At 52.9% G+C, this 22,219-nt stretch overlaps 10 protein-coding genes across 10 annotated transcripts; 5 read left to right on the top strand and 5 right to left on the bottom strand.

Annotated features, from left to right (window-relative positions):
- Positions 1 to 589: 589 nt before the first annotated feature.
- Positions 590 to 3,471, bottom strand: QC762_308490 (uncharacterized protein). The gene is made up of 6 exons (XM_062889143.1): positions 3,375 to 3,471; positions 2,771 to 3,334; positions 2,601 to 2,670; positions 2,452 to 2,532; positions 2,016 to 2,366; positions 590 to 1,948 (listed from the first exon to the last, which is right to left on the bottom strand). Exons 2-6 carry the CDS (start codon positions 2,779 to 2,781, stop codon positions 914 to 916), a joined length of 1,548 nt encoding a protein of 515 aa, XP_062745094.1. The 5' UTR covers positions 2,782 to 3,334; positions 3,375 to 3,471; the 3' UTR covers positions 590 to 913.
- A 1,753-nt stretch (positions 3,472 to 5,224) lies between these two features.
- On the top strand, positions 5,225 to 7,317 carry QC762_308480 (uncharacterized protein; the record flags this gene model as incomplete). Its single annotated transcript, XM_062889142.1, has 5 exons — positions 5,225 to 5,997; positions 6,062 to 6,129; positions 6,190 to 6,413; positions 6,475 to 6,882; positions 6,943 to 7,317. The coding sequence occupies exons 1-5, from the start codon at positions 5,873 to 5,875 to the stop codon at positions 7,315 to 7,317; spliced, it is 1,200 nt and encodes a 399-aa protein (XP_062745093.1). The 5' UTR covers positions 5,225 to 5,872.
- Positions 7,318 to 8,295: 978 nt separating this feature from the next.
- On the bottom strand, positions 8,296 to 9,552 carry QC762_308470 (uncharacterized protein; the record flags this gene model as incomplete). The annotated part of the gene is made up of 1 exon (XM_062889141.1): positions 8,296 to 9,552. The coding sequence occupies one exon, from the start codon at positions 9,550 to 9,552 to the stop codon at positions 8,296 to 8,298; it is 1,257 nt and encodes a 418-aa protein (XP_062745092.1).
- Positions 9,553 to 9,878: 326 nt separating this feature from the next.
- QC762_0057070 (uncharacterized protein) lies at positions 9,879 to 10,360 on the top strand (the record flags this gene model as incomplete). The annotated part of the gene is made up of 2 exons (XM_062883557.1): positions 9,879 to 9,970; positions 10,159 to 10,360. The coding sequence occupies 2 exons, from the start codon at positions 9,879 to 9,881 to the stop codon at positions 10,358 to 10,360; spliced, it is 294 nt and encodes a 97-aa protein (XP_062745091.1).
- A 295-nt stretch (positions 10,361 to 10,655) lies between these two features.
- Positions 10,656 to 11,459, top strand: QC762_308460 (uncharacterized protein; the record flags this gene model as incomplete). The annotated part of the gene is made up of 1 exon (XM_062889140.1): positions 10,656 to 11,459. One exon carries the CDS (start codon positions 10,656 to 10,658, stop codon positions 11,457 to 11,459), a length of 804 nt encoding a protein of 267 aa, XP_062745090.1.
- Positions 11,460 to 11,627: 168 nt separating this feature from the next.
- QC762_308455 (uncharacterized protein) lies at positions 11,628 to 12,134 on the bottom strand (the record flags this gene model as incomplete). The annotated part of the gene is made up of 2 exons (XM_062889139.1): positions 11,713 to 12,134; positions 11,628 to 11,655 (listed from the first exon to the last, which is right to left on the bottom strand). Exons 1-2 carry the CDS (start codon positions 11,856 to 11,858, stop codon positions 11,628 to 11,630), a joined length of 174 nt encoding a protein of 57 aa, XP_062745089.1. The 5' UTR covers positions 11,859 to 12,134.
- Positions 12,135 to 12,290: 156 nt separating this feature from the next.
- RPL27B (60S ribosomal protein L27B) lies at positions 12,291 to 13,376 on the top strand (the record flags this gene model as incomplete). Its single annotated transcript, XM_062889138.1, has 3 exons — positions 12,291 to 12,353; positions 12,590 to 12,926; positions 12,991 to 13,376. 3 exons carry the CDS (start codon positions 12,291 to 12,293, stop codon positions 12,996 to 12,998), a joined length of 408 nt encoding a protein of 135 aa, XP_062745088.1. The 3' UTR covers positions 12,999 to 13,376.
- Positions 13,377 to 14,054: 678 nt separating this feature from the next.
- On the bottom strand, positions 14,055 to 16,769 carry QC762_308440 (uncharacterized protein; the record flags this gene model as incomplete). The annotated part of the gene is made up of 2 exons (XM_062889137.1): positions 14,055 to 15,512; positions 15,576 to 16,769. 2 exons carry the CDS (start codon positions 16,767 to 16,769, stop codon positions 14,319 to 14,321), a joined length of 2,388 nt encoding a protein of 795 aa, XP_062745087.1. The 3' UTR covers positions 14,055 to 14,318.
- An 802-nt stretch (positions 16,770 to 17,571) lies between these two features.
- On the top strand, positions 17,572 to 22,154 carry OLE1_2 (stearoyl-CoA 9-desaturase). Its single transcript, XM_062889135.1, has 4 exons — positions 17,572 to 19,035; positions 19,232 to 20,702; positions 20,769 to 21,727; positions 21,790 to 22,154. Exons 2-4 carry the CDS (start codon positions 20,465 to 20,467, stop codon positions 21,907 to 21,909), a joined length of 1,317 nt encoding a protein of 438 aa, XP_062745085.1. The 5' UTR covers positions 17,572 to 19,035; positions 19,232 to 20,464; the 3' UTR covers positions 21,910 to 22,154.
- QC762_308430 (uncharacterized protein) lies at positions 17,647 to 19,129 on the bottom strand (the record flags this gene model as incomplete). Its single annotated transcript, XM_062889136.1, has 2 exons — positions 18,286 to 19,129; positions 17,647 to 18,224 (listed from the first exon to the last, which is right to left on the bottom strand). The coding sequence occupies exons 1-2, from the start codon at positions 18,893 to 18,895 to the stop codon at positions 17,647 to 17,649; spliced, it is 1,188 nt and encodes a 395-aa protein (XP_062745086.1). The 5' UTR covers positions 18,896 to 19,129.
- Positions 22,155 to 22,219: the final 65 nt, after the last annotated feature.

Raw genomic sequence — 22,219 nt, 5'->3', positions numbered from 1 at the left:
GGCAATACCAGAAACCGTAATCAGGACGAAGTGGGTTTGCTGTGTGGTCGGATTTCCAAGTTTTCCCATTTCCCCAGCGAGCGGGCTCCAAATCCATCTGTTCGGTGCCCGTGTAGCTTGTGGCTCAATCGCTTGCCCCTCTTTCTGCGCTTGTGCTTTTTTAACGCAGAAACAAATTACGGATCCGGAACAGGCGCGCGAACTTTTGCCTTGGCCCGGATGCGCGCCCAAGCATAGTAGGGCAGATGCCATGCATCGTGTGATAATATTCTACACTAGGGTTTTCTAATGTAGATATCACTTACACCCGCCACCCCCCATAGGACATGGCCATTTTTCTTTCCTCTCCAGAGAGCCCGAGTCGTCGTGGGACATCGGCTGCCGTTAGGTTTAAAGTCGTCTGGTAGCTGCAGCGCCGTTGACGTCACTCTCTTATTCCTAACCGAAAATGCACGCCAACCCCCTGGTTTGTGCCGGGCCGCCTCGTGTCTCTTCAGCACCCACGTCTCAGCTCAGCCTTTCACGTGAGCGGGGGACAAGATCAATATGTCTGACTTTTTGAACACAACACATGCAATGTCATCTGCATCAGAGTACAATCAAGCATCCTTAGCAGAGAGATCCGATGCCCTGAAATGTTCACGCCGTCAAGCCTGTATTAGTTCTATCTTTTGACTCTATAACGTGTAGCTGGCAGGAAATCTCTCTATGCCTTGCTTTACCGTCACTGGAAATCGTTTTATTCCGTTCCCGCATACCTACTTGAAATTCCAAGTAAATGCCCCAACCCAACACCTACGGCCCAAATCTCGACAGGCTATACACGCAAAACTCCCGCTCCCATTCCCATATATGCTTTGTATTACCAATATAGCTGGCGCTCACTATCGCCGACTGGATATCCCACAACCACTTACGCCCGTTCCCTGGAAGGAAGCTCCTTGGGGGGTGTCCCTGCGCTGTAGAAGGGCTGGTCAAGTCTCCGCTCCGTGTTGGCGCGGGAGTTGACAAAGTCGGGGTAGTTGAGGGTCAACTCGACAGCACCGCTGACGATGTTGTCGACCGCCTCCACACCGAGCATGAAGGAATGGTCCTGGTTGCCAACCTCGTATCTCCAGCTGCCGAAGCGACCGCGAGACCAGATGCCCTGGGCCTGGAGCTTGGGGAGGAGCTCCTTGAGAACACCTTCACGCTCGAGCGATGGGGTGGGGTAACCGTGGTCAAACTTGCGGTGGTAGGTGGAGATGATCTCGTCCTCGGGCTTGATCATCTCCGTGTTGATAAGACCTTGGATGCAGTCCTTGAGGATGTTCTCCTCATCCACTGGCTTCATGGTGGACTGGGAAACCTCCAACATGATGGACCAGTATGGACCGGGCTTGGCCTCGCTCGAGTCAGCCTTGCTGCCATCAGCCTTGTAGAGAGTGGGCAGCTTGACGTCGGCCTGGGGCTGGTTGTATGGGGAGTAGTTGGAGAAAATGGTGGCGCGGTAGAAGGGGCAGTTGTCCTCGGGGAAGTACAACCAGCACTTGTCGCCAATGCGCTCGGGGCGCTCGCCACGGATACCAACACCAATGACGTGGGTGGAGGAGTAGTAGAGACCCTTGGAAAGAGTGATCAACTCCTGGTTGCCCATCTTCTCAACGAGGTGGTCAACAGCCATGGTGTTGATCAGCTTGTCGTAGCCGATGGTGGTGCCATCCTTGAGGGTGACAACCTTCTTGTCGGCATCGACCTTGGTGACCTCGCCCTTCTCGCCATAGCGCTTGTTCTTCTCGGGCAGAGTGTCGGAAACGGCGATCCAGATACCACCAGTACCATCTCTGGCGGGGAAGCGGAATGTGGCGTTGGGGCCCCAGTTACCGGCAGTCTTGTTGAGGATAACGTTGCGGGTCACCAGCTTAACGTCGGGGGCGGCGACACGCTCGCCGAGCCACTGACATTGCATCTGTAATGAGCAGCCAAGTCAGCCAGATGCTCACCGCAAGAGTCATTCACACGCAGAGTCTTCATACCTTGGTGGTGGGAACAGCCCACACCTTGTAGTTGTAGGGTCTCATGAAGACGTCGGCAACGCCCTCACCGCACGTCCGGAGAATCCACTCGTCAAAGTTCTTGGGCTTATCGGTGGCAACGCGGGCAGCCATGGCGGCATCGATCAAGCCGTCGATGCACTTGACCTGGTCCTCCTTGGGAAGCATCGAGATGTTGTTCTGGAATGGGTAGGGAACCCATTGGCCCTTGTAACGAACGTATGAGATACGCTGGTGGGTGTACCAGTCGTCTGGCTTTGGGAGGGCCTCGTCGATGCAGTCATCGAAGTACTTGTAGTGAGAGAAGATGACATGGCCACCAACATCGTAGAGCTAAGCAACACGGTGATTATCAGCAGCTGCCCAAAGTTGACTTGCCGATAAAGTAACGGGCTATGAAATGAATCGAGATACTTACGAAGCCTTCAGGAGTGACATCGGTAGACGCAAGACCGCCAGCCTTCTCGTTGGCGTCGAGGATCAGCCACGAGGGACCGTTCTGTTGCGTTGTCAGAGAGTTGGGCGCGGAAACGGTATGCGACGCCCCAGCGCCTGGGGTAAACTCACGATGTGGTTGAGACGCTTAGCAGCACCCAAACCGGTTGGGCCAGCACCGATAACGAGAACGTCGACCTTACTGTCGAGGAGAGTTTGAGTTTAGTATAACAGTCGAATTCAAAGCCCAACGGGGAGCTTTAGGCGGTCAGCACGAGGCCGTCAAGGAAGGTTGAACTTACATGTCAGCCATTGTGGAGAAAGTCAACTGGAAGGTAGGAAGAAGCTTGGGCAAAGCAGAAGCAGAAGCAGAAGGAGAAACTGCTGGTGAAACAACGAGCGAGCAGCGGGCTGTTTATTATCTTGTTCGAAGCAACGATCAAGACGAAGACAATGCGATCAGGTCAGGAAATTGGGAAGGTTCTTAGTGGGGGGGGGTTATGGGCAGACAGAGCGGACAGAGCAGGAACAGGGCAGCAACACAGATTACCCCCCCCTCTTCTGGGAGATGAACCAGGGCCCTGGAAGGAAGGCGGTGACCGCACGTGTGTCGTGGTGCTGATCCAAGGTGCTGCTTGGACGCTTTGGACTGGTTGCTAGGCCAGACCGCGACTTCCAGTTCCAGAAAAAAAGGGGGTCCTGATGGAGGGGCTAAAATTATTCAATCCGCCAATGAGCAGCTAGCCCCAAGAAATAAATATCCAAGAACCCCTGCCGTGACATCCCGCATCGCATCGAGCTCACATCACACCCCATCTACAGAGTACAATACGGAGTACCTTAGTTCTGTACAAGTACCTGTGTGCCTGTGTGTGTGTGCCTGTGTGTGTGTGTGTGTGTGTGTGTGTGTGTGTGTGTGTGTGTGTGTGTGTGTGTGTGTGTGTGCCTGTCGGTACTTTTCCGCTTATTTATTTTTGTTTTTCGACGCTGGTTATTATGAAAAAGTAAAATGACTGCAACACAGATGGACAGGCGGTTATCGCAGACTCGCATCCGAACCACCAACCGCAACGCCCACTCTGCACCACCCCAGGACATTAAGATGAGGAGATGCGATTCCAGACGACATGGTGGGGAAGCCTCTCACAGCAAACAGCCCGCAGCAAGCAGGGAACGCCCAGTTTCGAGTTGACAAGCTTTACGGAGACACTCCAGCCTTCAGCACGCCTCCAAAAATCCTCAGTGTCAGTGTCATGATGAGGGGCACAGAGGTCACAGATGCATACATGCATGCGAGATCCCGAGAGGCAAAAGAGCTTGTGCTGCATGTGCATCTCCAACTGGTCCTGTATGACCTCCTCTTCTGCTGCGTCGGACTGGGCTGGGACCGGCACATGAGCTCCAAAGCTGCGCCTGTTTCAACGTTTCAACTCCATGGGGCGGTCGACTATGATCAGCAATGGGCTGCGTGGCCGCATGTTAATCCCTAGCTCAACGGCTTCAAACGGGCCCCAACAAGAAACAAACAACAACATCGAGCAACCTTGTCCTGGCTATTGTTACAGACCGAGTAGCACGGCCTCACCAAGTTACGGGTCGCAGCAGCAAGAAGAGGGAGGACAATAAGCTTCTTCAAGAGCTTTCCGCAAAGGGATCCCAGCTCTTGTACCCATCGAACTTGTTTCAAGGCAGCTTGCCTCAACAGCCTATAAAGACAACCTCGCAGAAAAATCCATGTTAGTATGGCCGTACGATTCAGACATCCGACGAGCCACAGGTCCGACGGCTTTCCTCCGGTGCTGTTTCGTGACGGCCCCGGCGAGCTGCAGTTCATCGACTGTTTCGTACAGCGAGCTGAAGCAAACGACCATGTATTCAGATGTAGAAGATTCTCCCGGAACAACAAACATTTCGTCAATGGCTAGAAACTTAAAACTCGAGACTGCGGCGGCCGTCTTGACGATTGATGCCATGCCATGCCTTTGGACCCCGCCGGAGAATGCCGCTCTTCTATTGTTGGACACGGACGTCAAACAGAAAAAAAAGTCAGGGAACCATGAACCAGTGCGATGGGGCAGACTGGACTGAACTTTGCTCGATCTACATATCGCTACACTAATAATAATGCTGCAGATTCGTAAGGACTACTCCACGACTTCTAATGATTACGTCTCAGGCTGCTGGCTGAACTGGAGTATCGATAGAGATTTTCGGGCTCCAAAGATAGGAAACATTGAAAACTCAACAGCCATTGGCTTTTGAGATATGGTACTGAGCAACATGTGGCCCTCGGATGGCTGCTGATTTGACACATCCTGTTTCTATCGCCCCTGACCAGGTTTGTGAGGTTTGGTAGATGTTGAAGTTGACGTGATCGGCCACCCACTTGTATCGGATCTTTAATCTGCTTTTTTAGTTATATCTCTCGCGTAGATCTATCCATGACCGTGATGTCGTCAACTTCATTTCCTGTCCCCTGGTAGGATTCATGCCCTTGCTATGATGGCAGGTCTTGGAACAAGGCAAATTGCCTGATTTGGCTTAGTTCCCACTGTTTTTTAAGCGTTTGTCTACCCGTTGGCTAGCTTGAAGACCGTGGTAGGTGCTGTGGCCGAAGCGGGCCGTATCAATGCACGACTGTGACGAGGAGTAAGCCCTGGACTTGACCGCCCACGGTGCCATCTTTGTGTGTCTCTGGCTCTCTGCCCGTGGCAGAAGAAGACACGAAGTAATAGAGACAAGTGACTGTGTGAATTGACTGCCCTTGCGCTGTCACGATGGTCGAGGCTCGAGGGTCGAGTCCAGTCTTTTTGATGGTTGCAGTTGGCTACGTATGGGAGCGTAATCCGTAATCTGTTCGCAGCCAGGGCCAATTTCCCAGATAAAGCTGTGATTGGCCACCCTTGGCAGAACGCAACCCATCCCAGCACCGCCGAGTGCCCACCACCACCACCGGTTCCCCCTGTCGCTTTTACCCACAACCCGCGTTCCCCTTTCGAGAACCTGACGCTCCCTTTGCCCCCATCCCCGTCACAGGCGTCCCCCCTAAAAAAAAAGTCCAAGTCGAGGAGCATCCAAGCAACAACCTCGCCCAGCCCTACACATCACCAGGCACACTCCAAGCAGAAGTACCGACAAACAAAGCCTCCTAGCACCCCTAGCACCGCACTTCTCCTTCCTCAGCTCACTGTCGCAGTTCTTCCTCCCATACGGTCGCAGCTGGCTTGGCCATCCACTCGTTTTGTTCACACCGCAGCACGACCTACAACGTCCTGCCGCGCCGCAGCCAACACTCGTCTCAAATTTCTCGACGTTGGCTTTTTACCCTTCTCTCGACATCGACGTGATATCCATCCGCGAGCCCTCGAGGAGCATTCAGATCTAACAACACAACGACTGCAAAGATGGGCGTCGACGAGAAGGTTCGCGCCTCTGGCGAGCAGGTCCGAGATACCCTCCCGACAGTCAACCCAGACGTCGAGAAGTCGCAACCACCCAAGCCATCACTCCATCCGGCTTTCTACGTGACGTGAGCAGCCGACACTCCTAAAACCACGCGAATGCTCAGATAACTAATTGGTCTTGTCTCGTAGCATCTGGATTTCCCTGAGTTCCTCCGTCATCCTCTTCAACAAATGGATTCTCTCCACGCTCGGGTTCGGTAAGGACGCCTACAACCAGGAATGCACCAGGAAGCAGAACACATGCTAAGACTTGCCAGAATACCCGGTCATCCTCACGACCTTCCATTTGGTGTTCGCTACCGTCATGACCCAGCTCCTTGCTCGCTACACCACTCTCCTCGATGGCCGCAAGACGGTCAAGATGACTGGCCGGGTCTACCTTCGCGCCATTGTTCCGATTGGTTTCTTCTTCAGCTTGAGCTTGATTTGCGGCAACTTGACATATCTCTACCTTAGCGTTGCCTTCATCCAGATGCTCAAGGTGAGTTGCAGCGATTGGAATCTACAGACGTGCGCATTGTTGGGCTAACCGTGCTACCCAGGCTACCACTCCTGTCTTCGTCCTCTTTTCCAGCTGGGCGCTCGGCGTCTCTCAGCCTAACCTGAAGGTCTTCCTCAACGTCTCAGTCATTGTCGTCGGTGTGGTCATCGCGTCGATTGGCGAGATCAAGTTTGTTTGGATTGGCTTCATCTACCAGATCTTCGGCATTGCCTTCGAGGCCCTCCGCTTGACCATGGTTCAGCGCCTTCTGAGCTCGGCTGAGTTCAAGATGGACCCCTTGGTGTCGCTCTACTACTTCGCCCCAGTTTGCGCTGCCATGAACTTTGTCGTTGCTCTCTTCTGGGAGTTCCCCAAGCTTAGCATGCAGGAGGTGTATGACGTTGGTTTCATGACCTTCTTCCTCAACGGCTTGTGCGCTTTCGCCCTCAATGTCTCGGTTGTCTTCTTGGTAAGTCTTGGCCCCTCCTCAGACGCAACGCCACGTACGCTGCTAACCCCTTCTCCACAGATTGGCAAGACTTCTTCGCTCGTCCTTACTCTCTGCGGTGTGCTCAAAGATGTGCTCCTTGTTGTTGCCTCCATGATCATCTGGGGCACCCAGGTTACTGGCCTCCAGTTCTTTGGTTACAGCATCGCCCTTGGTGGCATGGTCTACTACAAGCTCGGCTACGAGGCCATCAAGGGCTATGCTGGCGAGGCTGGTCGCCAATGGGCTGACTTTGGCAACCGCCGCCCCATCCTCCGCCGCATTTCGATCATGCTCTTCACTGTCATGACCGTCTTTGTCCTCCTCGGCGGTCTCGCCCCTACCTATGCGCCGGGCATGGACCCCACCGAATACCTGAACGAGGCCAAGAACAAGATCGGCATCGCCAGACTATAGACGACACGACGACGCCCACCGGACGGGGAATTAATGGCATCCTATACATTTTTAATTCTCCCATTTAGTGTTAACCCTATACGGAGTTTAATCGAGCCTTCGTCCAGCTCCACACTCGTTCGAGAACAACTGACACACACACCACAACTTGATGGGACACTGACGGCTTTTGTTCTCACCACAAATGACCAAGACTACCTTCTACTGATGACCACGAACTTTGGCAAGCGCTGCGCCACTTCTTTCCAGCACATATTTTACTACTTTCATTTGTTCGCCAACTTCTTTTGAGCTCCTTTTCCTTGGCTCGCTCTGGTGGAAAGGCAGGAGTATTCAGGGATGGCGGATCTGTTGTTTTTTATTTTACCTTCTTCACACACCATTATCATACATAGACCAGCGAAAGATGAGAGGGGAAGAGATTTTGATTTCTTTTTGAGTTTTGCGTGTGGGGAAATAAAGGTCTACAAAAGGGGCGTCATGAACAACATGTAACAAAGACATGGATGGGACATGCATGATGATAGGAAGCGGGGCACATAGGGAGAGGGATAAGGGGCTTGGGGTAGGGATCTGTTTTAGTACTACATAGGAGAATGGGAGTTTCTCTGAGAGGATTGCTGAATTCTCGGTGCATATGGCGAATGTGAGATTTGATGGCTTCATCAGACGAAACAAACAACCACTGAGTTCAATACAGCTTTTATGTGTGTATTCTTCACGCTCAGGATGTCTCTGTCCTTCAGCGGAAATCATGTCCTATTTGAAAAGATCATTGTATATTCGAAGTCGTCCGCATATGTCGAACATCCATAGCCAACAACTTTTCTCATGTCACTCCGAGCCATAGACAGATGATCAAACAACTCTTGAACATTGTTGACAAAATCCCAAATATCAATTTTACCTCCCATCATGCCATCATGAATCCCATCCCAAATTATAACGCCCCAAATGCAAGTTAACCCCTGGCTATATTTACAAATTTCCCCTCTCCGCCTGCTCCCGCTCAATAGCTTCAAACAAACTCTTGAAATTCCCCGCGCCAAACCCCTCAAAATCCTCCCGCTGGATAATCTCGATAAACACCGTCGGCCTGTCCATCAAAGGCTTGGTGAACAACTGTAGCAAATACCCCCCCTCGTCATAATCAATAAGGATATTCAACCTCTCAATCGTCTCCAGACTCTCCTTGAGCTCCCACCTCCTCCTCTCCGTCTTGAGCCTCTGCCTCATGGTGTCATAGTACGTAGACGGCACATTGATAAACTCGACCCCCCTCTCCCTCAAGGCAGACACAGTGGTGATGATGTCCTCGGTGAGCAGAGCAATGTGCTGCACCCCAGGGCCAGAGTTGAAAAGGACGTACTCCTCAATCTGGGACTTTTTCTTGCCCGGCGCGGGCTCGTTGATGGGCATTTTCACGAGATTGTTGCTGCTCGCCATGACGATGGAGGACAAGGCGGAAAAGTCGGTGCAGATCTGGTTGTCGTCTACGGACCAGAAGCGGTGGAAGTCGAGGCAGGACTCGTAAAAGGCGCAGGCGGAGACCATCTCGTTCCAGTCTTGGTTGCCGACGCAGTGGTCGATTCTTTTGAGGGGGACGGTGGGCATGGGGATGGGGGAGGGTTTGGTCTGGACGATGGCGCGGAAGCCGGGGAGGAAGGGGCCGCGGTAGGTGGACCGGGAGATGAGGGTGTGGGTTGTGTCGCCGTAGGTTCTGATCACGGCTGTGCGGACGAGGCCGGATTCCTTGTCGCCGAAAGACTGAGGGGGTTGGACAGAGTCGGCTCCGTTAGCGACGGCTTTGGCGTAGACGCCGTCTACGTTGTCTACTTCGAAGGCGACGTCCTTGACGGCGTCGCCGTGTCTCTCCAGGTGGGCGTGGATTTCGGCAAGGAGGGCGCGGTCAGAGTCCGAGATGGGATCGTCCTCGGGAAGGTGGGCGGCGGAGCGGATGGGGGAGGTGAAGACGAAACGGACGCCGGCGTTTTCGACCACGTAGGAGGCCGTGTACCGAGAGCCGGTCTCGAGACCCTTGTAGGCGATGGTTTTGAAGCCGAAGAACGAGTTGTAGTAGGACGCGGCCTGTTTGGCGTTGCCGACCCACCAGGTTATGTGGTCATAGCCGTTGAAGTTGTTGGGAGCGCCGTTGGGATCCTGAACGGCGTAGTCCGAGTCGACTGAGTAGCCGTTTGAGTGGGAGTTGGTGTCCGAGATGGCAGATGGGGACATGCTCACAAACCAAAGTTGATGAGATATGCAGTCGAGGACAAACTCTAAAAGGTATGATAGGTATTGAGGGAGGATGACGACTTGATAGCTACACAGAATCTCTCTTGGGCGTTGGAAAACAAACAAAGCCACCAAGGGGGAATAAGAACAGACTTATATAAAAGTCAGAACCATCCAACCAAGTCAGTCTGAGGTCGGCTTAACAAGCCCCTTGTCTTCTCCCAAGTTCCGTTCGTGGGAAATGGGGAATAAGTCCAGGACATCCGCGCACGTCACCCCCCCACGAAACCTGGGGTAGAGCTTATCGTTTTGCCAGTGCACGAGGCATGGCTGGATCCTCTCCCGATCGAACACCGCATGGTACCAAAGGAGCACCAGGAACACCCACAACTGGTTGCTCCAGTATCTGCAATCTTCCGTGATCCTTTGATTGGTTTCCACCACGTTAAACGCAGACATCAACCGTCCCCCCGTGGCCTTCGTTTCCCATAGCTTTTCCGACTGAATAGCGCTGAATAACAGCGGGTGAGCGCGTATCATCCTCCTCCTCCTTCCCGGTTCAGACGAACCTAATTCCTGGGTACCATACGTACAATGACGATAAAGCCGAATCGAGGATTATTGTTTGCATGCTCGGGTGGTGGAGCCCCAGCGGAATGGCACCGAAGCAGTGATCGCCCTGGGAAAGCCGCACAAAGCCGCGTTTGGCCGAGTGCCGCACCCAGCTCCGGCGAGCTCGGTCTCTGACGGAGGGGCAACGGTCAGCACCGGCCTGCGACACTCAAAATCCATGAGCTTCTTTCCGTAATGATTCGAGGCACGAGACCGGTCATTTTCCTGCTTGGCTGCTGTGGTTAGTAAGTAGAAAACCAAGTGGTTTGAATTGATCGGTCCAAGGCCGCCGTGTCCAGGCTTGCTGTTCCCCCACGTCTCCTATATCCAACCAACATTCCAATCGAAACATACACAACACCACCCATTGTTTGTCACTGGTAGTGCTGCTCCAAGTTGTGGCCAGTGTTGTCAATTGATACAGAAGCCGCCAGCTGAAAGCAGTCACAAGGTTCCCGCCGATTAATCTTTGCCAAAGTTCTCCTGTCGCCATGGCTTATCTTGACCTGACCCCGCGCGATATCAACGTGCTCGAAAAAATTAAGGACCCCGAATATGATCCGGCTCTGGCGATTCAGGTCGACTCGACTCTCCCAAAAGACCCGCACATTTCCGACCCGGCTCTGTATCAATCCATCGCGCAAAGGGAGCGTGATATCATCCTTTCCATTCAGAACGTAGAGGTCCAAAACCTCAAAGCCAACCCAGCAAGAACAGGCCCTAGCGAGGAGGTCTTGGAAGGATATCGCAAAGCAGTTGCATCTTTTGACCAGCTCATCGAAGAATACCCTCAGTATGCGAGCGCGCACAACAACAGGGCGCAAGCGCTTAGGCGGCTTTATGGCGATGCGATTCTGGTTTCCGACACCCCCAGGCTACCACAAGCATTGCGACAGAATGTCGGTGATGCCGAGCGCGTCAGAGTAGGGAAGATTCTTCTAGGAGATCTCGACCGAGCCATCTCGCTTCTTACGCCAACCACACGATACTCCCGACTCTCTCCCCAGGTGGCCAAGACCTTATCCAATGCTCACACGCAAAGGGCCGCCATATATCTCATGACTTCCAAGCTGATGTTGACAAAATCTGTGCTTGTTGACGAGGAGCGGCCGGAGGCGAAGTGGACAAAGATCGAGTTTGAAGAGCACGCCTCTGCAGACTTTGCCCTGGGCGGGAGGTACGGCAACGAGATCGCCAAGGGGTTGGCTGTGAGCACAAATCCAACAGCTAAGTTATGCGGGCAGATGGTTCGCGAAGCTATGAAGAAGGAGTATGGGCCGGGCATTGCTCCATAGTTCGGACATGAAACGGGAGTTGGAAGTATCATTGATGATGTCAAGCGCTGATATCCGAATGTCTTTCTATCGGTCTGCATAGGGTAACTGGCGTTGGTGGTTCATTCGTTGGGCGAAGGGTAGCTAAGGTAGCTAGCTATATATGGTATGTAGATAGGCGATACAGTTTTACGAGTTCTTTGGGAAGCCAAGGCGCCTGAACAATGACATGTAAATACAAATGTTGCGCCCAGACACATGTGAATAGCCTCACCTGCGGAGTGTCTCCAGAGTCTGCTGTGTAGACCTCCCCTTCTCCTTCTCCTCACGGTTGATCCTCGTGGCAGCTGCAGAGAGACCAATGAATACGGCGAAAATGGGGTCCGCGATGCGGGAGATGATGTATCTTGGGGGAGACATGGTTGTGGTTATTCTTGCTGGACAATATCTTGGAGGGGTTGGACTTTGCAAGATTGAACTTCAAAGTCGCAAGTTGTCTTGCTTGCGCTCTCGAGCTGCCCCACCTTTTGCAGCTGGGGGCTTGGCACGCCGAGCCAAGAGTGAAGCAAGGAACCTGGCGCACTGGCCATTTTATTAGTCATCAATTTTTTTAACGGGCCAATCCGCCTTGCCCGCTCGAATTTTGGCAGCCCACAAACTGAAATTATTTCGGGTGCTTTCTCAAGAACGGTTCTGTCTCTCACTCTCCGTGCCCGCAGTCGACCTCCAGGGAAAGGCAACAACAGGTATGTCACGCCCCCCCTCTTTTGCTGCCATTTCGAAAAAATTGTCTCCACGAATTTTCCCCTTCCCCAGTAACTAACCTACTTCTTCGACAACAGAACCGACAAAATGAAGTTCTTGAAGACCTCGAGAGTGTGCCTTGTCACCAGGGGCCGCTATGCCGGCAAGAAGGTACGACGATTTTCACCGAACCCATCTTCCTCACCCCCCAATCGCCAGTCATCGAGTGTCCGAGTAGCAAAACATCGAATGGGAAATGGGAATTCAATGGTTGGATGACTGAGAGGAGTGAATCGGGAATCGGAGCGGACATTTGCGAGGACGGCGACCGTGGGGAGAGGGAGAACTACAGAAAGGAAACAGATTGCGCAAGGACAACAAGAGTACTGACTGGGCGATTTCTGCAGGTTGTCATCATCCAGCCCGTTGACACCGGCTCCAAGAACCACCCCTACGGCCACGCCATCGTTGCCGGTATCGAGCGTTACCCCAGCAAGATCACCCGCCGCATGTCCAAGACCAGACAGGAGAAGCGGTCGAAGGTCAAGCCCTTCATCAAGGTCATCAACTACAACCACTTGATGCCCACCCGCTACACTCTCGAGCTCGAGGGTCTCAAGAACGCCATCTCCGCCGATACCTTCAAGGAGGTCTCCCAGCGTGAGGACGCCAAGAAGAACGTCAAGAAGGTCCTTGAGGAGCGCTACACCAGCGGCAAGAACAGATGGTTCTTCACTCCTCTCAGTATGTTTTCCTCGGTCTCCTTGGGCTTTGGGAGCAACAGTCTTGACTAACCAACCACCAACAGAGTTCTAAATCGTCCTTTTTTCCTGAATCGGCTGGGCGGGGCGAACGGGTTTTTGGGGCTGTATTCAGCATTTACGGAATAAAAATCTGATGGCTCTTCAGCTGAGAATTTGACGGCATGAACGAACCACACGTGTGTTCCGGGCGTTCTTTGTCACGTCGCGTTTAAATCCCTTGGTCCAAAAGGTGCATGATATCCACAACCGGTACGCAAATGAATGATGACCGGGGCCCGGAGAGGTAGAACCACGGGCTGGGTCCGATAGAGGGGGGAAATGCCCGCGGGAAGGTTGCGTGGTCCGTCAGTGACTTGAAGGTCCTGGACATGAAATGGGCACGCTTACCTTGGACGATGAATCGAGCTTGTTGAGAATGCCTGCTGGTCCCCTCCGTTGTGACTTTGAGCCTTGCTTGCGCCACGCCGCTGAGCTTTTCGAATGGTGAGCCATAGCCTTTCCAACTCTGTCATCTGCCTCGTGCTACTATCAGATATGGGTGAACTCTTGTGGCTACCTAAGTACGCTGTTAAAATAACTGGCACTGCCAAAGGACTGAACCGTACCTCGAAGGATAATTAATAGGCCTTTGGAGATAGTCAAAGGCCTGTTTTCTAATCAAAGGGTATAAGTTGATGTTATTATACCTATTACTGACTTGTAGTATCAATTATTGTATGTTATTGTATCCACGTCTTGCTAGGGTATCAGCACTACAAGCCGGAAATGAGTTCTAGTCAAGCCTTAACATGTTCACTATTCATACACAGAATTTCGGTATCACTCTTTGATGTCCAACGCAAAGAGTTATAGATTAACATGACGGACCGCAGGTTAGGAAGAAGAGGAGACATTCCAAGAACTTGTGTCCTAGTTAACATCACTCGGCAAAACTTTCCTGAAAAATTGCTGTCATGATGAAATGGGAACAGTAAACAAGACGTGTTATATATCATAGGTAGTCCGACATAACCAGCCAGACACACACACACACACACACACACAAAAAAAAAAAAAAATCAGAATTGAGAAAAAGTTATAACCTCCTCACAACCACAGGTCATTACCAACAGAGAAAGGAGAGAGAGAGAGAGAGAGAAACCAGGAAAACATCCAAACAAACATGCAAAACTCCCCCTCCCCCAAAAAATCCATCCCTTGAGAGAGAAAACTCCCTTACCAACTCCATCCCATGTAATCAAAGCCGTTCTCTGTATGCGTTGTCCTGTCATGCTACCTATCACCCTACCACAAATGCAAAGCCCTCTCACACCTAGCAGGTGAACCGAACCTCCCATGCATTTCCAACCCTTGTAGTATAGTAACCACAACCTCACCGGTGCCCAAGCAGCACAATCTCATTCTCGTCATCGTCGTCTTCTTCTTCCTCCTCTTCCTCAGAGCTCAAATCATCACACGACGAGCTATCCTCCTCGTCTTCGTTAACAGCAGCACCCCCCGGGCTTCCAAGCGAAGTGAACCCCGTCCCCGCATTAGGTATCCTATCCAACTCCCTATCCCGTCCCCAAAACAAATCCAGAAACGTATCCTCGTCCTCGTCATCATCGTCGTCGTCCGCTTCACCGTCTCGGACCTGCACAAAATCAATGAGTTCCTCTGGCGTTAGTTGGCGGTGGTGCTGATGCTGGTGCTGTGGTTGTTGGGGCTGGACTGAAGGGGCGGGTAGCAAGCCAGCAACAACAAGGTCATGTTCAGTTAGGGGCGTATTATTAGATGCAGCAATGGTGGCGGCGGGAGGGGAGACGTCAATACCATTTCCTAGGCTATCCGGCAGCCCTCCCAACCTCTGAGCTCTCGCCTCTTGTTCCCGACGTGCTCGCTCGATAACCTCGTACGCAGGGAGAGGGGTGGAGGATCTGCTTGGCAAGCTGAGACTAAAAATAGGGGGTTCTTCTTGCCCTGGCGGCAGGCTCCCAGCCGCCAGGGGTCCAGCGTTGCTCGCGGGCAGAGCGGTGGAAGTAACAGCTTCGCGCTCATGTCCAGGATTGAGTGTGGCCGGTTCTGTGAACTGCCGCTGCTCCTGACGCTGCGATGCCTCCTCTTGGAGTTGTTCTAGTCGTCGCTCCATTTGCTGCGTCGGCAGCTCTTGGTTGGTATCATTAGGCATGTTGAGGAGTTGCCTTTGAATAGTGTTGTAAGAGTTGCAAAGAGAGCACTTCAGCCCGAGCCAGTGGTAAGTAGTCTGGCTTTTGGCGCTACAGTCGTTGCAAGAGATGATGGCACGGGCGTCGATATATTCTGGCGGCATGGGCTGCGCGAGAATGGCAAGGTCAAAGTTCCGGAACTGAGTCTCCATGTTGACGCAGCTCTTACTGCAGATGGGGCATCGATAAGAGGTCTCCATGTGCATCTCGAAGCAGCGTTTGTGGATACTGTGACCGCACTGCATGAATACGACAGTCTTCATCGAGTTGAAGAGGTAATCTCCGCAAATGGGGCAGTCGCAGTCTATGGACCGCTCGATGCACTTGTGTTCGCCAGTCATGGAGATGCAAGCCATACATTTCTACGGGAATGTCAGCGTACCGAGGTACCAGAGAATCATGGTGCATGTCATCGAGATGCTCACCTTGCAGTGGAAAAAGTCCTTCCCCAACCCTTGCCCAACTCTGCAGAGCCCGCAGTCTGAACAATGGTAGATGGGCTTGTTAGGGTCGTCATTCCAAAGCTTACAGATGCCACAGTAATAGTTGGCCGCAGACTCCCCACACCTTGCGCACGTATCCGAAGCCTTTTGGGCGCAGCCACAAAGCATACACAGCATGTGTTTGGTTTGCTGGCGGGGCAAGACATGGTCCTCGACGGCATCGTGACACATTCGGCACGTGTACCAGCGCTCGCAGGTGGCGCATTGTAGCTTGACGTTCCTCCGATAGTGATTGCAGCCCAGGTGTCGCTTTTCTTGCGGACCATCGGATGCCGGACTCTCGACCTCGCCATCCTGGTCCATCATAACTGCAGGGGCATACGTCGGCTTCAGGTCCTCCGCAGTCAGGGGCAACTCCAGTGGCGCAGATTCGGTGCTGAGTGGGTTCCAAGCTTTCAATGCCTGCAACGCCCCGAAAGACTCTGGTGATGCGTTTTGGTCCGGTACTATCGCCCGACCCATTGGGGATTCGGGTCGAATTGTTGATTTCAGTAATCCGTTCTTTTGTTGAGCCAGTGTGTACTTCTCCGTCAACAATTGGTGGACCAGTTGCGCTTTGAGGTTTTGGGCGATATCCATCTCCTGTATGCTCCGAATCTTTTTCCGTAGTTCCCCCATGCCGTCGTCTTCAGGCAAAGGGTCTCTTCGCATTATGTTTGCCTGGCGTGGTCCATCTGCTGCGTCAGAGGCCGTCCTCGGAGGGGCGGACGGGGCGGGAGAACTTGGTTGTCGGGCCGATAATGTGCTTGGAACGACGGTAACTTCTGGGGTATTCCGTAGCATCCCTTCCGCCTGACTTGGTGACGATGATACAGCATTGGTGGTTGGGGTCGGGAGTGAGGTAGGTGGCGGTGGGGTCGACTCCGGTGTTGGTGCTGGTGCCGGCGCTATCGCTGGCACAGGGCTCGAGGAAGTCTCCCCCGCATTTCTTTCTACCATCACCACGTCCTGGTCGTCCTCCATTATGGCATTCTCTAGAACAGAGGTCGATTCTTCCACCGACCTCTGTCGGTTGTGTCGCGATGCTGGTCGTTCCTCGGTGGCGAAACTCGAAGAGAAGCGGCGGGCTTGTCGCAGAACAGGCGTGATGATGAACTCAGAGACCAAAGAGGTCATCGCAGGACAGCGGCAGCGTAGGGCAAGTTTTCACCTTGCTGAGACGGTTATGAGAGTAGGGTTGGTGGGCTGGTAAGGTATACCGGAGAAATTAGGGCTTTAGGTTGAAAGAAGGAAATTTGGGTTGTGTACAGAGACGGCATGTGGTTTTGTGGAAGCATTGAGCGCCATGTCGTCAACGGGCGGGCTCGATCTCCAGCGGCCAGGTCTAGGATGCTGTGCCAGTGGGCCTAACGGCCCCCCGGTAATTACCGCCTTTTCACACACTTCGTATTCAATATTACCTGACCACCAGGACCTTCGCCTCCGTTTTTATCATGTGAAGGTGAGCGGCTATGGAATTGTCCTGTCTATGCTTGACACGTGAAATCATTGAGATTGGGTGTTTTCGAATCAAACAAAAATGAGGCCTTGGTTTGGAAGCAGCAATCCAGAAAGCACTGCTGTATCGCCTTCGAAATTCAGTGGTACAGTGCCAACACCGAGCACCAAGTGCCAGGTCGGGTGCAGTAACAGCTCAACAGCGTCTTTGTCGCAAGAAATATCGGTCGCCGTTTGTTTCAACGGTGTACTGACTTCGCCGTCCAAATCTAAGGGTCTCCAAAACGTTCTCGAGGGGGGAAACCTCCAAACCCCCGGCCTCGATGCGATTGCAAACCCAGCATTTGATATCGACCCCTGGTCAGGCGGTTGTGTGGGTCCCGACCCGGGAATGTGGTAGCTAAGCCTCGGGACGGTCTTGGCTCCCGGTCAAACCGTCGACAGCACGAACAGCCGGTTCTGACTCTTGCTTTCGTTGGCACGAGGTTGATACATATCTATTGTTGTTAACTACGAGTCATACATGGATATTATACAGCACACTAGCACCTTTTGGTTAAACCTCTTCGAGTTGGAATTCTGCCCGAACGCCCAAATGATCCGTCACCCAGGCTTTCGCCAGACCCCAAGAGCGCTTTAACTTCTGCCGATCCGCCTCATCTTCGACTTCAACATCCAGCCCGAAAGTACCGTAATCAAGCAACGCTGCCTTTCCGCAAAAGAGCACCTTGTCCATTCTGGACGTTCCATACCGCTGTCTGTCATTGCTGCGGCCCATCAATCCCCATGTCGCCCCAGCCTCGTCTCCTTGTTTGCCGCCAGTCTCGAGATACGCATCCTTGAGCCTGTTTTCCTTGTGGAGGGTCCAGTCGAAGCGCTCGATGGCGTTGAGGTCTCCCGCGAGAATGCCAAGATGTGCCTGGTGCAAGAACCTGGCCGCCGTGGCAAGTTGCGCCGGCCGCTTCGGTGGCCGGGCCACCAGGGATTCCAGGTGGGTGCTGCATACACGAAGGACTTTGTCTCGTGGGATGGCAATGTCGACAAAGAGGGCATCACGCTGCATCGACGAGTTGGGGTAGTAGACACGGAACACGGCCTTGATGGGGAGCACCTTCGGCACAAGAATGCATGTTCCTGCATCGGTCGTCAGCATGCAAGACTTTCTTTCGCTGGCTTTCTCACCGAAAGAACTCACCATAGCCAAATCCGGGAGGAAAGTCGTGGAAGTCCCAGTTCTCTCCAGTCAGGTCGGTCACATTGTAGTTTTCCCTAACCCACTCGTCGTCCGCTATCACATCCAGGTCAGATGCAACCATCTCGTTGAACATGACGATGCACGGAGTCCCGTCTTGAGAAGCCACTAATGATCGGACATGGTTGAGAGCAGCCCTCATGCGAGCCACGGGCACATCCAGCTTGAAGTCGATATTCCAGGACCATACAGAAAAGCGTGTGGGTGTGTTGGAACCATCCACGACATTTTTGGTTGGGCTGGCGAAGCTCCTCCAGTGGCCATTGACAAAGGCCGAATAGCCCTGGTGTCGGGGCGCTGGTTCAGATTTCCAGCCTTGGAGTGGGTTGAACATGGTCTTGTTGTGTCCAGTGACGACGATGCGGGACGCTTGGCGTCTCTGGCGATGATACTGCGGGGGAGTCTGAGTGTTCGTGTTGGTATATATGTTTCGCGGGAACGGAGGCCACAGGCAACCAACAACAGTCTTGCACCGGAGGTGGCTTTCTCCACGACATCCGATCAGGACGGAGCAGGGACGGGTCCATCTCGGCGGCACTTTAAGAGACAGCATCACTCTCCCGGCTTTTGGTATCAAGGGTCCTGTCAATCAATTGGTGCGTCCGACGAACCCGGGATCCGAGGTGGGAGCGGCAGTTGTTGAGATGTGTGTGCCCCCCACTCAGCCACAACAGGCACGACAGCACACAAATTGTTAGTGCAACGACACACATTTTGAAGCCTGTTGCCTGATTGCTGAAGGGCTTCGCGTGCTGGAACTTGGCAGATGTCTAGTTCTTATCAAAAGTTCTCATCGATAGGCTTTTGTGAAGATAACGACTCATTGGCGTCGACCCAAGTGCGGGCTTGAGGAGCGTCTTGCTAACACTTACATGTTGTAGGGATTCAGCGACGATAGGGCCGTGCCGCCCCTAAGGTTCTTGGGTGGGATGAAGAACGCCACTTACACACGTAGACGGCAGTCCAACAGAGCCTCACTAGCACATTGCCGTCCTCTCCCACCTTTCTAATCGTCTGGTATAGCAACATATGCCTTTTTGGATTTATGATACAATGTCTCTTCCTTTTCTCCCCGTCCCGCGCGTCCAATGCTTTGCCTCTGCTTGTACACCATCATGCCGCGTCATACTATACAATGTTCAGTCGCTGGTCAGCCTCCGACTATTCCGAAGATCGGCGTCGACAGATACCTCAAACTTTGTGAAGCATACACGACTCCGGGAGGAAAAGAACATCGCATCAACCCATCGGGGTCTGCCGCTGTTCCACAGATGGCGATAGCCTCCCCCGCAAGCTGGACCCTCACCTATCGGTCGACCACAGTACTACATATGGCTCTCAGCCCCTTCTGGCAATGAAACGCGCTGGCTGACATGCATATAGATGCCGTGTGATTGATAATGCGATAATCGCGCGCCTTGAGGTTTTACCTGCTCATAATCGGAGACGGACGATCCTCTCCCTTTCCGGTCATAATTGGTCTTTCCATGTGCTGTCAAAGGTATGAACCCAAAGTTCTGACAGCTAGAAGCTTGTCTTGCTTCATATGATCTACTGCCAAAAAAAGTTTGCACCTGTGGTCCGCGTGTGTTTTCCAAAAGTGAGGTTCTCACAGCCTGCTCAGGTCTGGTGCCTCGCACAAGACAGAAATCTACCCGTGGCTGCATAACCGTTATGTCATGTAGGGACCCTAAGCCCCGACAGATAGTCTCACATTCGGGACAATAGCCGGTAATGCCGGGTTTTACCTGCTACCTGCACATACTTGCAAAACCTGAAGCAGTTTTCTTATGTCCATCGGGGCCGGAGCCGTTGTCTTGGCCAGAACATTCCGTCCCCGTGCCTGCCCAGCGCCATTGTTGGTTCTCCTTTTCGAGCCCCTTATTCAGTGCCCGTTGGAATGTTGCGAGTGTCGTCACCGAGGGAGTCAGCATTTACTGTGGGGAATCATGTATCTTGATAGTGTCTTACATGGCGGTATAGTAGGACAGGTTGGGGGGATATAAGGACAGCTCTGATGCCATGCTGCCATCGATCGACTCAGGCTAGCGTCTTCGTGGACAGCAAGCATATTTCTCTCTTTTGAACCTTATCGTTTATCATCATCGGTGAAGCCTTCAACATGTCCGTCACCGTCACCGAAGAACCGGCGACGATGCTGGCCTGGGAGAAGAACCCACTGGCGCTTCCATTGCCCAAGGTTGAGAAGCCTGCTGAGACGCTATGGCAACGGATCAAGTGGGAAAGCATGATTGTTCTCACTGTCTCCCCGATAATAGGTCTATACGGGCTTCTCTTTGTGCCCTTGCAGACCAAGACATTGTGGTGGTCTGTCTTCCTGTACTGGTTCAGCATCATCGGTAAGTAGACCCTGAAAACCGCCCACCTCGGATATCCAAACTTAACAACCAACTTTTCTCTCACAGGCTCAACCGCCGGCTCCCACAGACTCTACTCCCACCGCTCCTTCAAAGCCTCCACCCCCCTCCAAATTTTCCTCCTCATCGGCGGCACCTGCGGCGTCCAAGGCTCGGCCTTCTGGTGGGCTCGCGAGCACCGCGCCCACCACCGCTACACCGACTCGGACCTCGACCCCCACTCCGGAAAAGAAGGCTTCTGGTGGACGCACGCCGGCTGGATCCTCTTCAGGCGAGACATCCAAGCCGGCCCCACAGACGTCTCCGACCTCAAGAAGAACAAGCTCGTCATGTTCCAACACCGTCACTACTTCAAGCTCTTCCCTTTCCTGGCCTACGTCATGCCAGCGGCAGTAGCAGGATACTTCTGGGGCGACTGGGCAGGCGGCATCTGCTACGCGGCCATGCTCAGGCTGACGATCGTCCAACACAGCATCATGTGCATCAACTCCCTCGCCCACACCTTTGGCGACGCCCCATTTGACGACAAGCACACCCCCCGCAACCACTTTTTTACGGCCATCGTCACTGCCGGGGAGGGGTACCACAACTTCCACCACCAGTTCCCTGTTGACTACCGCAATGGGATCAAGTGGTATCAGTACGACCCGACAAAATGGTTCATCTACCTCAGCTCCCGGCTTGGGTTGTCGACGCAGCTGCAGACTTTTCCCCAAAACGAAATCAGCAAGGGGGAGCTGACCATGACGCTGAGAAGACTGAAGGAGAAGCAGGAGGATATCAAATGGCCGGCTAGGCCGGACAAGCTCCCGCTTGTGAGCTGGGAGACGTTTCAGAGGGAGGCGAAGAAGAATTCGCTGATTTTGATCAATGGGTACATCCATGACGCGAGCGAATTTGAGAACAAGCACCCTGGCGGAAAGGCGATTATTAGGGCGAGGGTGGGGAAGGATGCGACGGCTGCGTTTGGAGGGGGGGTTTATGAGCATAGCAATGCTGCGCATAATGTGAGTAACTATCTGATATTGTTTGTTGATGATGTGGGAATGGGAGCTAACATAATGTGTAGTTGCTCGCGATGATGAGAGTTGCTGTGCTCGAGGGCGGTGTTGAGCATGTCAAGTATGTGACGCCGGCGGAGAGGTTGAGAATTATTGAGCATTATAAGGAGGAGGAGGAAAGCCATTAAAGATTTGGAGCATTGAAAGAAGCCACAACGGGGGTTGAGCGGAGACCTCAGTGGACTTGGAAGTTGCAGACAGTTCCTCAGTCATAGACTAGACCTCGAGATACATTTACATTAGACAGGATGATCATCGATAGGTAGAGGCGATGTGTTACGATAGGTGGCTAGCAGAGTGGAATGGATTCGATTGTGATGTATCTAGACGGGATATGAGACCAATGACAGAACATATTACACACTGTTGACTTTCCCCACTCTCATCATTTGTGGTGTCATCTATTGACTGTTGATTTTAAACTGGGTGGAGGGTTGG

The sequence above is a fragment of the Podospora pseudocomata genome, chromosome 3 (assembly GCF_035222375.1).
Source record: "Podospora pseudocomata strain CBS 415.72m chromosome 3, whole genome shotgun sequence".
NCBI lineage: Eukaryota > Fungi > Ascomycota > Sordariomycetes > Sordariales > Podosporaceae > Podospora > Podospora pseudocomata.
The sequence above is the reverse complement of the archived record's forward strand: the minus strand, read 5'-3'. Positions and strand labels throughout refer to the sequence as shown.